The sequence below is a fragment of the Hemitrygon akajei genome, chromosome 20, assembly GCF_048418815.1.
Source record: "Hemitrygon akajei chromosome 20, sHemAka1.3, whole genome shotgun sequence".
In the NCBI taxonomy this organism is placed as follows: Eukaryota; Metazoa; Chordata; class Chondrichthyes; order Myliobatiformes; family Dasyatidae; genus Hemitrygon; species Hemitrygon akajei.
Window position 1 is genome coordinate 11,614,766 of NC_133143.1, and position 15,738 is coordinate 11,630,503.

Genomic DNA, 15,738 nt, shown 5'->3' on the forward strand with positions numbered 1-15,738 from the left:
GCTGAGGAGCTGGTGTAGGGGGCAGGGTTTCAGATTTCAGGATCATTCAGACCTCTTCTGGGGCAGGTGGGACCTGTACAAGAGAGACGGGTTACACCTGATCTACAAGGGGACCAATATCCTTGCAGGGAGGTTTGTTAGTGCTTCTGGGGGGGCGGATTTTAAACTAGATTTGCCAGAGTAGATAGTGGAACGGGGGTAAGAATAAATGATGTTAGTAGTTCATGCAAAGTCACAAATAGTAAGGTTGTGAGTAGTGGTAATAATCTTCTGAGGTGTGTATATTTCAATGCAAGGAGTATTGTGGGAAAGGCAGACGAGCTGAGGGCCTGGATTGACACGTGGAATTACGACATTGTAGCCATTAGTGAAACTTGGCTACAGGAGGGGCAGGACTGGCAGCTCAATGTTCCAGGGTTCCGATGTTTCAGACATGATAGAGGCAGAGGGATGAAGGGAGGGGGACTGGCTTTGCTAGTCAGGGAAAATATTACAGCAGTGCTCAGGCAGGACAGATTAAAGGGCTTGTCTACTGAGGCCATATGGGTGGAGCTGAGAAACAGGAGAAGTCTGACCACATTGATGGGGTTGTATTATAGACCACCCAATAGTCAGTGAGAATTGGAGGAGCAAATCTGCAGAGAGGTAGCAGACAACTGCAGGAAACATAAAGTTGTGATAGTAGGGGATTTTAATCTTCCACATATTGATTGGGACTCCCATATAGTTAAAGGTCTAGATGGGTTAGAGTTTGTAAAATGTGTTCGGGAAAGTTTTCTAAATCAATATATAGAGGTACCGACTAGAGAGGATGCAATATTAGATCTTCTATTAGGAAATGAGTTAGGACAGGTGACGGAAGTGTGTATGGGAACACTTTGGTTCCAGTGATCATAACACCATTAGTTTCAACTTGATCATGGATAACGATAGATCTGGTCTTCGGGTTGAGGTTCTAAACTGGGAAAAGGCCAAATTTGAAGAAATGAGAAAGGATCTAAAAAGCAAAGTTGTTCTCTGGCAAGGATATGATAGATAAGTGGGAGGCCTTCAAAGGAGAAATTTTGAGAGTGCAGAGTTTGTACGTTCCTGTCAGGATTAAAGGCAAAGTGAATAAAAATAAGGAACCTTGGTTCTCTAGGGATATTGGAACTCTGATAAAGAAGAAGAGAGAGGTGTATGACGTATAGGAAACAGGGAGCAAATAAGATGCTTGAGGAATATAAAAAGAGTAAGAAAATACTTAAGAAAGAAATCAGGAGGGCTAAAAGAAGACATAAGGTAGCTTTGGCAGTCAGGGTGAAGGATAATCCAAAGAGCTTCTACAAGTATATTAAGAGCAAAAGGATAGTGAGGGATAAAATTGGTCCTCTTGAAGATCAGAGTGGTCGGCTATGTATGGAACCAAAAGAAATGGGGGAGATCTTAAATTTTTTTTTGCGTCTGTATTTACTAAGGAAACTGGCATAGGGTTAATGGAAATAAGGCAAACAAGTAGTGAGGTCATGGAACCTATACAGATTGAAGAGGAGGAGGTGCTTGGTGTCTTGAGGCAAATCAGAGTAGATAAATCCCCAGGACCTGACAGTTTATTCCCTCGGATCTTGAAGGAGACTAGTGTTGAAATTGCAGGGGCCCTGGCAGATATATTTTAAATGGTGGTATCTATGGGTGAAGTGCTGGAGGATTGGAGGATAGCTCATGTTGTTCCATTGTTTAAAAAAGGCTCTAAAAGTAATCCAGGAAATTATAGGCTGGTAAATTTCACGTCGGTAGCAGGTAAATTATTGGAAGGAGTACTAAGAGATAGGATCTACAAGTATTTGGATAGACAGGGACTTATTAGGGAGAGTCAACATGGCTTTGTGTGTGGTAGGTCATGTTTAACAAATCTATTAGAATTTTTCGAGGAGGTTACCAGGAAAGTGAATGAAGGGAAGGCAGTGGACGTTGTCTACATGGACTTCAGTAAGGCCTTTGACAAGGTCCCGCATGGGAGGTTAGTTAGGAAGATTCAGTTGCTAGGTATACATGGTGAGGTAGTAAATTGGATTAGACATTGGCTCAATGGAAGAAGCCAGAGAGTGGTAGTGGAGGATTGCTTCTCTGAGTGGAGGCCTGTGACTAGTGGTGTGCCACAGGGATCAGTGCTGGGTCCATTGTTATTTGTCATCTGTATCAATGATCTGGATGATAATGTGGTAAATTGGATCAGCAAATTTGCTGATGATACAAAGATTGGAGGTGTAGTGGACAATGAGGAAGGTTTTCAAAGCTTGCAGAGGGATTTGGACCAACTGGAAAAATGGACTGAAAAATGGCAGATGGAGTTTAATACAGACAAGTGTGAGGTATTGCACTTTGGAAGGACAAACCAAGGTAGAACATACAAGGTAAATGGTAGGGCACTGAGGAGTGCAGTAGAACAGAGGCATCTGGGAATACAGATACATAATTTCCTAAAAGTGGCGTCACAGGTAGATAGGGTCGTAAAGGGAGCTTTTGGTACATTGGCCTTTATAAATCAAAGTATTGAGTATAAGAGTTGGAATGTTATGGTGAGGTTGTATAAGACATTGGTGAGGCCGAATTTGGAGTATTGTGAGCAGTTTTGGTCACCTAATTACAGGAAGGATATTAATAAGGTTTAGAGAGTGTAGAGAAGGTTTACAAGGATGTTGCCGGGACTTGAGAAACTGAATTACAGAGAAATGTTGAAGAGGTTAGGACTTTATTCACTGGAGCGTAGAAGAATGAGGGGAGATTTGATAGAGGTGTATAAAATTATGATGGGTATAGAGAGAGTGAATGCAAGCAGGCTTTTTCCACTGAGGTTAGGGGAGAAAAAAACCAGAGGACATGGGTTAAGGGTGAAGGGGGAAAAGTTTAAAGGGAACATTGGGGGGGGGGGGCTTCTTCACGCAGCAAGTGGTGGGAGTGTGGAATGAGCTGCCAGATGAAGAGGTGAATGCGGGCTCACTTTTAACATTTAAGAAAAACTTGGACAGGTACATGGATGAGAGATGTATGGAGGGATATGGTCCAGGTGCAGGTCAGTGGGACTAGGCAGAAAAATGGTTCGGCACAGCCAAGAAGGGCCAAAAGGCCTGTTTCTATGCTGTAATGTTCTATGGTTCTATGGAAGTGGGACTGAGGAGATGGAGGGAGAGAGAGGAGGTTACAAAGTGAGTGGGACTGATGGGGTGGAGGGGAGAGAGGAGGTTATGGAGTGGGACTGAGGAGATGGAGGGGAGAGAGGAGGTTACGAAGTGAGTGGGACTGATGGGGTGGAGGGGAGAGAGGAGGTTATGGAGTGGGACTGAGGGGGTGGAGGGGAGAGAGAGGAGGTTACAGAGGGAGTGGGATTGAGGGGATGGAGGGGAGATAGAGGAGGTTACGGAGGGGAAATTGGACTGAGGGGATGGAGGGGAGAGAGGAGGTTACGAAGTGAGTGGGACTGATGGGGTGGAGGGGAGAGAGGAGGTTATGGAGTGGGACTGAGGAGATGGAGGGGAGAGAGAGGAGGTTACGAAGTGAGTGGGACTGATGGGGTGGAGGGGAGAGAGGAGGTTATGGAGTGGGACTGAGGGGGTGGAGGGGAGAGAGAGGAGGTTACGGAGGGAGTGGGATTGAGGGGATGGAGGGGAGATAGAGGAGGTTACGGAGGGGAAATTGGACTGAGGAGATGGAGGGAGAGAGAGGAGGTTACGAAGTGAGTGGGACTGATGGGGTGGAGGGGAGAGAGGAGGTTATGGAGTGGGACTGAGGGGGTGGAGGGGAGAGAGAGGAGGTTACGGAGGGAGTGGGATTGAGGGGATGGAGGGGAGATAGAGGAGGTTACGGAGGGGAAATTGGACTGAGGGGATGGAGGGGAGAGAGAGGAGGTTACGAAGGGAGTGGGACTGAGGGGATGGAGGGGAGAGAGGTTATGAAGGGAGTGGGACTGAGGGTATCGCTCATAGGACTGAGATAGATCGAGTGGCTTGTTTCTATGTGGGAAAAAGGGTTAGTCTGGGGTGTGTTGAACTGTAAGGAGGGCAAAGGAACACAGAGTAATACAGCACAGAAATGGACTCTTCAGCTCATGAAGTTGCACTAAAGCAATTAAACTAGTAATCCCTTCTCCAGTCACAAGTTCCATACCCATTCTTTACACATTCATGCACCTAACCAAGAAGCCCATCTAATGCCTCCAGTACCCACCCACAGCCCCGGCAGCACATTCCAGACACCTACTGCTACTGTGTAAAATAAAACTTCACCCTTACATTAAACGAGTGCCCTCTAATATTAGATATTCTGATCCAAAATGGAATTCTTTTTTCTGATGAAGGATCTTGGCTCGAAAAGTCAACTGTTCATTTCCCTCCGCAGAGCTCCTCCAGCATGTTGTGTGTTTCTCCGATTGTGTCCTTTCCTTGAAAGTAGAGTGTAAATAGTTTTTCTTGTGAATGTGCTTATGTGATGCTTTGTGCCTGTTCTGTTCTGTGAGAAAGCTTTTCATTGTACCTGTGCATGGAACAATAGTTCCAGTCAAATTTATTGCCATTCAACCATAAAACAAAACGAAACATCATTCCTCTGGGGTCAGGGTGCAAAACTCAGTACATATAGTCACAGAAAATATTAGCACAAGGGTCTGAGTGACATGGCCTGAATATTGACAGGATGGCGTAACGTGTGAGGTGCATGTTTATCTAGACAGTGTAATGATACTGGAACTAAAACGAGCAGTTGTATGAATATGTGAACCAGCAGCAATAAAAGGTGAAAAGTGACCGGTGCAGGATGAGAGTGTGTCTGTGAGTTGTGGAGTGTGGGGGTGGGGGTCGCGGGGAGGTGACAGGGCATTCACACTGGGTGTTCGTGTGTGCCTGATGGCAGAAGGGTGTTAAGAAATCCAACAGCCTGTGGGAGAAGCTGTTACCCAGCCCTACAGTTCTGGTTCATATGTTGTGATACCTTCAGCCTGACAGCGGGATGAATGGGAGGGGTCTTTGACAAGGCTGAAGGCACTGCATGTGCAGCACTTCTGAGACATTTGTCCTGAATGGGGGTGGGGGAGAGAGATCCCATGATGTTTTCAGCAGGTGTCACTATCAATTGCAGGGTCTTGCGATCTGATGCTTAGCAATCCCCATAGCAGACAGTGATGCAGCTGGTCACTGCTCTTGACCTTGACCCTAGGAAAAGATGATAACTGTCTACTCTGTCAATGCCTTTAGTAATCTTATAAACTTCTATTACATTCCCCCCAATCTCCAACACTCCAGGCAAAACAACCCAGTTGTCCAACCTCTCCCTCTCCCTCATCCAGCCAGTATCCTGGTAATCCTCTTCTACACTCTCTCCAAAACCACCTGTAATGAGCCACTCGGAATCAGGTGTGGCCTAAACGGAGCCTTATTGGACCTACTGTTTCTCCGAAGCTCTGGTGCAATGAGTTCCACCACTAACAGCAGCCATTCAAAGAGTCAGACACAAGACTGCCATTGCTAGAAGCTGGGACAAAGGGAAACTGCTGGAGGAAGTCAGCAGCTGTGGATGGCCATCATTTGGAGATGAGACCCTTCATCAGAACTGACAGTGTAGAGCATTGGTGCTCAACCTTGTTCTTTAAATTTTTGATTATCAGATTGCAAATTGGTTAACAATAATTGAAGATCACATCTTTAGAACATAGAACAATACGAACAGGAACAGGCCATTCAGCCCACAGTGTTGTGCTAAACCAGCAAAAAAGCAAATCAAATACATCCAAACACTAATCCCTCCTACCTACACAATGTCCATATCCCTCCATCTTCCTCACACTCATGTGTCTATCCAAACGTCTCTTAAAAGCCTCTAATATGTTTGCCTCTACCACCATTCCAGGCATTCACCATTCTGAGAAAAGCAGCTTACCCCTCACATCCCCTTTGAACCAACCCCCTCTCCCCTTCATTGCATGCCCTTTGGTATTAGAAATTTCAACCCTGGGAAACAGATACTCTCTGTCCACTCTATTTATGCCTCTCGTAATCTTGTAAACCTCTTTCAGATCTCCCCTCAGCCTCCAGAGAAAACAACCAAAGTTTATCCAGTCTCTCATGACAGCACATGCCCTCTAAAACAGGCAGCATCTTGGTAAGCCTTTTCTGCACCCTCCCAAAAGCCTCAACATCCTTCCTATAACTGCATGCAATACTCCAGATGTGGCCTAACCAGAGCTTTATAAAGTTGCAACATAACCTCCTGACTTTTGAACTCAATGCCCCAACTAATAAAAACAAGCATTCCATAGCCTTCTTTACCACCTAATCAGCCTGTGTAGCCATTTTCAAGGAGCTATGAACTTGAGATCCCAAGATCTCTATGCTCAGCAACACTATTAAGGATCTTATCCTTAACGGTGTACTCTCTTTGCATTTGCCCTACCAAGGTGAAACACCTCACATTTATCTCTGTTAAACTCCATCTGCCATTTCTTTGCCCATATCTGTAACTGATTTGTAGTGTGCTGTATTCTTTGCCACTCTTCTACACAATCCACAACTCCCCCAATCTTGGTATCATCTACAAACTTACTAACCCACCCATCTACATTTTCATCCACATCATTTATATATGTCACAAACAGCAGAGGTTCCAGCACAGATCCCTGTGGAACTCCACTAATTATAGACCTCCAGCTTGAACAAGTCCCTTCAACCACTACCCTGTCTTCTATGTGCAAGCCAGTTCTGAATCCAAACAGTCAATTCGCTGCAGACCCAATGCATCTTAATCTTCTGGATTAGCCTCCCATGAGGATCTATGTCCAACTCCTTACTAAAATCCATGTAGTCAACATCCACAACTCTACCCTCATCAATTTCTCTTGTCACCTTGTCAGAAAACTCAGTCAAGTTGGTAAGGCACGACCTGCCACCAGCAAAGCCATGCTGGTTCTCCCTAATTAGGCCATGCATTTTCAAATGTCATATATTCCATCCCTAAGAAATTTCTCCAGCTATTTCCCTACAACTGACATGGGACTCACTGGTCTATAGATCCCAGGATTTCCCCTTCTTCCCTAATTAAATAGAGGTACAACATTAGCCACTTGCCAATCATCCAGGACCTTGCCTGTGGCTAGAGAGGACACAAAGATACTGGTCAAGGCCACAGCAATCTCATCTCTTGCCTCCTTTTACCTGGGGTAAATCCCAATGTACCCTCATTAATCCTCATCAGGAGGCCAAGCACTACCCCCTCCTTGACCTCTAGACGTCCTATCATATCACTTAGCACTGATTTCCTAGTCAACCATATCCTTCTTGGTAAATACTGAAGCAAAGAACTCATTAAGTACCTCACTCACATTCTCCATATCTAAGCAAATGAAGAAGAAGAAAGCCCTTAACTCCGAATGGAGTCATCAGGACACCGCCGTGACGGCATTTTTTTTTAGCAGGCTTTCTTGTTTTTACAAGGCCCAGTTGCTCGCTCGACGCTCAACCCAGCGCGGATGGAAAGCGTGCAAGGGAGCCGGCTGGATTCGAACTCGGGAGCCTTCACTCCAAAGTTTGGCGCTGATGCCAGTATGCCACCAGCCGGCTCATCCAAACAAATGGTCCGCCCTTTATCCTTGAATGGTCTTCCCTCCCAATTAATGTTTCTTAGTTCCTGCCGAGTCCCTTGTAATTTGCCCTACTCTAACTTAAAACCCTCAAGGACCATACCTATCCTTGGCTATAGCTATCCTGAAAATTGAGGAGCTGTGGTCACTGTCCCCTAACTATTCACCCACTGAAATTTCAGTCACCGGGCCAGGCTTATTACCCAACATCAGGTGCAGTACAGCCCCTCTTCTCATTGGACTGTTCACATATTAATTTAAGAAATCTTCCTGGATGTACCCTTTCACAACATCAAGACGGTTGTAAGCTTGTTATAGCAGGTGAAGATCTTGACGAAAACCACATTAACTAGGTAAGAGGTGGGAAGTCCAATTTAAAACATCTTTGCTTTCTCCCAAAGCTGTGGAAACTTATTTTGAATATCACTAGTTATTCAGAAATTTTGCTTGTGTTGTTCTATCACTCTGCAGTTCAATAAGACACTCTTGCAAAGTGATGTTAATATTGTTCACATTCACCCCAAATGGATCCACCACCCAATCGGGAATATGTATCTCCAGCAGGTCTCTGAACCAAAATTCCATGTCAGGGTGCAGATGTTTCAAATGATCAAAATATATGATCAGTATATATAATCAAATATATAATCTTGCAATTCTATTTTAATTGTGGCCAGTGAAGGAAATTGCATAAACTCACGACAACCAACATTGCTGCTTAAGAGTTTGAGAGTGCTCCAAGAAAAGTAGGAATAACCTTTTTGCAGGATATGAGACTGAAGATTTTTTTCCTTGTGACTGTTGATTAGGCTCGAAAGAAAATTAGCAAATGTTGAGGATTATAATAAGTATAATCACATAATTTCAGGTGCAAAAATACCGGTATTGAATATACATGTAAAAATAAAAATAGATATTTAAGCAGTATTTTTTAAAATAATTTAACTTTTTACTGTTAATTTTACAAATATTTTTAAAGTACTATTATAAATGCAAATTTTTGTGGCAATAAAGAGCACGTATTCACCATGAAAGTGAATTGAACTTCCTTTCAAAATATGGTAATTATCAGGGATTGAATGGAAGTTGTAAATGGATTTAAAGGAATCACACCTTCTCACCTCTCTGCAGTTTCTGACAGATGACCCCACTGCAGTAACTGCAGCCTTCATGCCACGTTTTATAAATATTACATGTATCGCTGGAAGGCAAACAGAACCGTACTCGCTGACTGGCCTTGCTGCAGACCCCCCCAGTCTGCAGTTTGTGATCTGGGGGTAGTTGTGCAGCGGACTCAGCAGGCCACCCTGCAAGGTGTGAACAGTGATGTGTGCGGGAGCAGAGAGAACAACTGATGTGCTGCTGCACCACACACACACACACACACACACACACTCACACACACACACACACACACACACACACACACACACACTCACACACACACACACTCACACACACACACACACACACACTCACACTCACACTCACACTCACACTCACACTCACACACACACACACACACACACACACACACACACACACACACACACACACACACACACACACACACACACACACACACACACACACACACACACACACCACCCCCACCTGCTTTGTTGCCTCATTTGCATCACCCAGCGTATTTTCCCTTTCATTTCAATCAGGGTTCCAATTAAATTACGTATTTTTTTATTGATATAGTTTAGTAATATTTCATTAAAACAGTAAACTGATCATGGCCCAGACAGATACTCCTGTGGCCCCCAGTTTCTTTTGTTATTTGTAGCCCCTATGAAATCTGGCAAGCCCATATTGAGAGCCACTGGTGCAGAGTATAAGGAGAGGACTGAGAGTCTGAGGGGGCAGATGGTGGGCAGATAGAGCCATGTTGGAGGGCAGAATGATGGTTGACACTTTGAGTTGAGACCTTGCATCTCTGTGAATGACGTGCTTCGATCAACAAAGTGGACCAAAGTAGCTGGGCCTCAGTACTGAGTTTAAATTGGGAGGGTTTTACAGAGACAGGGATGCTGGTGTTATCTGGTGCCTCGCTGTACCTGCTGCAGGGAGACCAGGTCCCAGGTCTCAGGTGTAGGAGGGCAGGGATCATTACTCCTGGTGGGTGTGAGTTTTGTGTCGGGTCTGGGTTGTTACTCGTGTTCTCGATGATATCTCAGCTACAAAGTGACTTTGCCCTGGAGTGACACTCACTCACCACAACACTGGCAATACCCAGGAGCCAGTTCACTGCCCCATCCATTAGTGCACTGATAAACTGCAGTTGTAATTCACCCAGGCTGGGGCTGAGCTTTGCAACTTATTCCATCCTTGTCACAGCAGACAGCCGTGGGAGGAGAGTGATAAACTCCAAAGGCTCTGGGTGGTCAGTCAGCTGAAGCTGGTCTGTTATTGATTGCTAACGCGACCGTGCATGACAGGAAAGTGTCCCATTGCTCAGGGGTGTTTCTCTGCATTTGCACCCCATTTTGCCATCTCTCAGCAAGTGTCAGGGCCCAATTATCCTTCATCTTTGAGATCATTAAGTCACAATAGAGTGCTCACAGACCATTGTTGATCTGAGAATTTGTTATCAATGTTCATATGCACATCAGAGGTTGGTCATAAAAAAGAGAAAAGGATGCCTTTCCCATGTACCAACTCAGAGTTGAGCAAGTTCACACTGGTACTACAGGGGAAATGCTGAGATTGACAGGTGCATGGCACTGACGGAGGGGCAGTAGTGAGGGAGGACACACTATGGGAGGGGCAGTAGTGAGGGAACACCACACTGTGGGAGGGACAGTACTGAGGGAGCACCACACTGTGGGAGGGGCAGTAGTGAGGGAGCACCACACTGTGGGAGGGGGCAGTAGTGAGGGAGGATCACACTGTGGGAGGGGCAGTACTGAGGGAGCACCACACTGTGGGAGGGGCTGTACTGAGGGAACACACTGGGAGGGGCAATACTGAGAAAATGCCCCATGGGAGAGGTGGTACAGAGGGAGCGCTGAACCGTGCAATGTGCCTGAACTGTGTTCAAATTCTCTCAGTGTAAGTTGATCTCATACCCTCTTGACTAGGACACAACAGTGCTTGTCCACTAAGGCACTTGATGCTAGAATCTCTTGATCTTTTTATTGCAAACATTCAGTGAAAGGCCTTTGGGCAGTTGATGATGTAACAGAATCAGATTTATCATCACTGACGTGATGTGAAATTTGTTGTATTGTGGAGCAAAGACACACAATGACTATAAATTACACAAATAGATAGAGTACCAAAAGTGGAATGCTGTTATTGGAGTGAAGTGCTCGTGGAGAAGGAGAAGCTGTTCCTGAATCATTGAGTATGGGTCTTCTGATAGCCATACCTGCTCCCTGAAAGTAGCAACGAGAAGAGGACCTGACTCAAATAGTGAAGGTTCTTGGTGATGAAGCCGTTTTCTTGAGGCACTGCCTCGCAAAGGTGTCCATGATGGTGAGAAGTGTTGTGCCCATGGCATGATGGAGATGGTAGTTGTTGGTGCCATTACTAATTCCTGTACAACTGAACGTGGACAGTTATTATGGGAATGGACCAGGGCAAGAAGGATGTGTGGATGAGGACAATGCAGACACACAGTAATTCAAAGTGCAGGGACAAGGCATGTTCTCTCCCGGTGCTGCCTGGACCTGTGAGATGCCAGGGCCAAACAGTATGATTGTCACTGACACCAGCTACTGGTGATATGCTCACTAGGATTGGTTTGTTATTGTCACAAGATACAGGGAAAAGCTTTGGTCTGCCTTCCAGGCAGATCATTCCATCCTTAAGTAAATCAAAGCAACAAAAAGGGAAACATGCACAATATGGAGTTAAAGCGCTGTGCAGGTGGGCATGACAAGGTCGATTAGGAGATCAAAAGTTATTTTGGTGTATTAAAGGAGAGAAGGATGAAAGTAAACTCTGGAGGAAGAATATTAGATATTTTGGATTTACCTGCTAATATTATGATATGAAATACCTTCTCCAAGTGGAAAGCACATTACTCATTTTCATCATATTGGGATTTTTTTAGTTTGTTTAATTAGGTTGTCAACTGGTAGGAGTTTTTATTCTCGATTGATATTAGTGTCACAGCCTGTTTTGGCAGGGTTGTACTCTCACAGACTGTCCACCATCCACCATGACATGTCAATTTTCCGTTAGGTGGAAAGCAAATGAATCCTGAAGCCAAGCTGTCAGCCTTTCAGTACATCAGAGACCTCCTAACCCACCAGGCACCCAGAGTCTTTAGAACAACGATCTGCTGGACGAATTCAGCAGGAAACAGCATCTGTCGGGAATGGAGCTGTTGACGTTTCAGGTCGAAACCCTGCATCAGGACTTCAACTTGCAGAGTTTTGACCCAAAGCATTGACAAATCGCTGAGTCCCTCCAGCCGTTTGTTTTCTGCTCCAGATTCCAGCATCTGCTGTCACTTGTGGTTCAATGAAACCCGCACTTCTGGAAACTCCTGAGAGATTTTTAAAATCTCAGTTAGCCAATAAGGCTATCAAAGACTTCGGCCGAACTAAACACAAAACCCAGCACCACACCTCTTTTGCTAATCACAATATGGAAAGACTTTGAGGGACACCTAGAAGCATGGCAGCAGGAAAAAGGTTTATCACTGAGTTACTGTGGCAGAGGTTTACAAGTTAAAGAGGCAGATAGGAGGGGAAGGGAATAAAACCACAGTTCTGGTTCACACAGATTTATATTGTCTGAAAGGTCACACAGAGTACGACATACGAAAGAAAGAAAGAAATTGTTCCTTAGTACAATGTAAATCTTTATATGAAATATGCAACTGCTGCAGCAGAATTATAAATTGATCTGTTATTTAGCTGACATCGCTGTATTTTTGTATTCTTGTTACATGCATCGGGTCCGCATCAACCCCACTGAGTAAACCTGTCTCTCTTGCAGACTACAGAACGGAAGTGACTTTACTGAAGAGCTTGATGACGATGATTCCAGCGCCTACGTTACAAACTTATCCTATTATCAGCTTGTTCCCTTTGAAACAGACATCTTGGAGTGATTGCGACACCAGGCACATTTAAAAAGAGGCTGACTTGCACCTTGCCTTATTCATCTATCCTCTTGTTTCCAACAGCGAGACGTGAAGTGGATAACAATATTCAGTTTGCAGGCTGGGTCAGTTTATGAAGGAATCCAAATACTTGCATTATTCTCTGATTGCAGCTTCTTGCCCAGCTGTTCATGAAAGGATCAGTTGCCAGTGAGCCTCAGCTCTGGCAGAAGGAGAATTCACAAGCTGGTTTGCTAATTTTTGGAAAGCACAAAATGTCTCCTTGTTAAAAATAGATAATAATCAGCAGGGTAAGCAATTATCTATAAAACAGAGCACCTTGACAGTACAGGTGGGATCCATTCACCTTGCAGAAGAGTTGGTGTGGAGTGTTCTGGGTTGTAATGTGTCTCAGTATTTTGTGTTTGCATGCAGAGGTAGACCTGGGGAGGAGGAGACCCTATCCTGTGGTGGGGGCTGGTCTTGAGATCATCCCCACACAGATGGATTCAGAAAGAGGGAGGTATTTGAGGCAATGCTCATCTCAGAATGTTCCATCTTCACCCCTCCTGTGTGTCTTTGAACACTGAAGGTTCATGAAGCTACTAAAGACTTTGATAATGCTGTCTAAACTGTGTTCTTCACTGCATCCCCATGGACTGCACGTGATCCCTGTTATAAGACCTTTTAAACAAATCTCCACTAACTTACTATTTTTGACTTATGTAAATAGTAAATTATTAAATCAAGATTGTTTTATAGAGCGTATCTGCAAATGTATTTTATTGGCAGCAGTATTAATCATTAAAATATTTTAATCAATGCAATAACCAAATGGTGGCCATTTATTTCAGAATAACGGATGAATACAGAGCCACATTTTGATGCAAACTATTAACAGAGCTGCACTTACTTTTACAGCTGTCACCTTCAAACCTTTGATAATCCAGCATACTCAGGTCTTTGATAGTTCTGGACCACAAGGTTTTCTCGTATGACCTACCTACCTACCTTGCCATTCTCTGTAACTTGCACTATCTGCAACAGAATCCTACCCCTAAGCCCATCTTTTACTCCCACCCCTGCCCCACCCTTTTTTTCTGCAGGGATCGCTCTCTATATGACCCCATTGTCCATTCTTCCCTCCCCACTGATATCCCTACTGGCAAATCTCCACAGAAGAACAAGTGCTACACCTGCCCCTACACCTCCTCCCTCACTACCATTCAAGGCCCCAAACAGTCCTCCCTTCAATTTGGAGTCTGTCAGAGTCACCTACTGTATATGATGTGGCCTCCTCGGACTGCTTTGTCAGAGACCTTTGCTCTGTCCGCCTCAGAAGATGGGATTTCCCTGTGGCCACCCATTTCAACTCAACTTCCCATTCCCATTCCGACATGTCAGACCAGGGCCTACCCTACTGCCATGATGAGACCAAACTCAGGATAAAGGACCAACACCTCATGTTCTATCTGGTACCCTCCAACCTGATGGCATGAGCATAAACCTCTATAACTCCTAGTAAATTTTCCTCCTCCCTTTCTCTTTGTCCATCCAGGTTCCTCTCTCACCACTTCTCCTCACCTGCCTATTTCCTCCCTCTAGTGCCCCTCTTCTTTCCCTTTCCTCCATGGTCCACTGTCCTCACCATCAGATTCCTCCCCCACCCATCACCTCCAGATTCCTACCTCATCCTCATCCCCCACTCATCACCTCCCAAATTCCTACCTCATCCTCCTCCCCCACCCATCATCTCCCAATCCTCCTCCCCAACCCATCACCTCCAGATTCCTACCTCATCCTCCTCCCCAACTATCACCTCCAGATTCCTACCTCATCCTCCTCCCCCACCCATCACCTCCAGATTCCTACCTCATCCTCCTCCCCCACCATCACCTCTAGATCGCTACCTCATCCTCCTCCCCCACCCATCACCTCCAGATTCCTACCTCATCCTCCTCCCCCACCATCACCTCTAGATCGCTACCTCATCCTCCTCCCCCACCCATCACCTCCAGATTCCTACCTCATCCTCCTCCCCCACCCATCACCTCCAGATTCCTACCTCATCCTCCTCCCCCACCCATCACCTCCAGATTCCTACCTCATCCTCCTCCCCCACCCATCACCTCCAGATTCCTACCTCATCCTCCTCCCCCACCCATCACCTCCAGATTCCTACCTCATCCTCCTCCCCCACCCATCACCTCCAGATTCCTACCTCATCCTCCTCCCCCACCCATCACCTCCAGATTCCTACCTCATCCCCCTCCCCCACCCATCACCTCCAGATTCCTACCTCATCCTCCTCCCCCACCATCACCTCCAGATTCCTACCTCATCCTCCTCCCCCACCCATCACCTCCAGATTCCTACCTCATCCCCCTCCCCCACCCATCACCTCCAGATTCCTACCTCATCCTCCTCCCCCACCCATCACCTCCAGATTCCTACCTCATCCCCCTCCCCAACCCATCACCTCCAGATTCCTCACATCCCCCTCCCCACCATCACCTCCAGATTCCTACCTCATCCTCCTCCCCCACCATCACCTCCCAGATTCCTACCTCATCCTCGTCCCCCACCATCACCTCCAGATTCCTACCTCATCTCTTCCACCCACCCACCTTCCCCTTCATCTACCAGCTTCTAAAACATCCCCTCTCCCAACCTTCCTATTCTGGCTTCTGGCCTCACCTCCAGTCCTGATGAAGTATCTCAGCCCAGAACATTCTCTCCATAGACACAACCCGTCTGGCTGAGTTCTTCCAGCGTTTTCTGTATGCACAATTCTGTAGTGACCCAAGTGCCCAAATAGGCAGTGTTGTGAACATAAATGAGTTGAATTAGTGGAGTGTTGGAACTGACACTTCATTGTAATTGATAGAACGCAGTGACTGTAGCAATGTAACAGTCACAGTGATGCAAACACACAGTGCTACAACGAACCCAGTCCTGTAACTACCCAACTTATCGCAACTGCCCTGTCCAGAGCCACTGTGCCGGCTCACCGTACCTGGTCACTGTAACGGTCACTGTACCAGGTCACTGTACCGGCTCACCGTACCGGGTC

At 45.8% G+C, this 15,738-nt stretch overlaps 1 protein-coding gene across 1 annotated transcript in view; it reads left to right on the forward strand.

Moving 5' to 3' along the window:
- pxdc1b (PX domain containing 1b) overlaps positions 1–13,484 on the forward strand; it is a 52,390-nt gene extending 38,906 nt beyond the window's left edge. Inside the window, exon 5 of the mRNA XM_073073043.1 lies at positions 12,560–13,484. Coding sequence (XP_072929144.1) covers positions 12,560–12,674 — 115 coding nt within the window. The 3' untranslated portion in view covers positions 12,675–13,484. The remainder of the gene's footprint in view (positions 1–12,559) is intronic.
- The last annotated feature ends 2,254 nt before the right edge of the window (positions 13,485–15,738 follow it).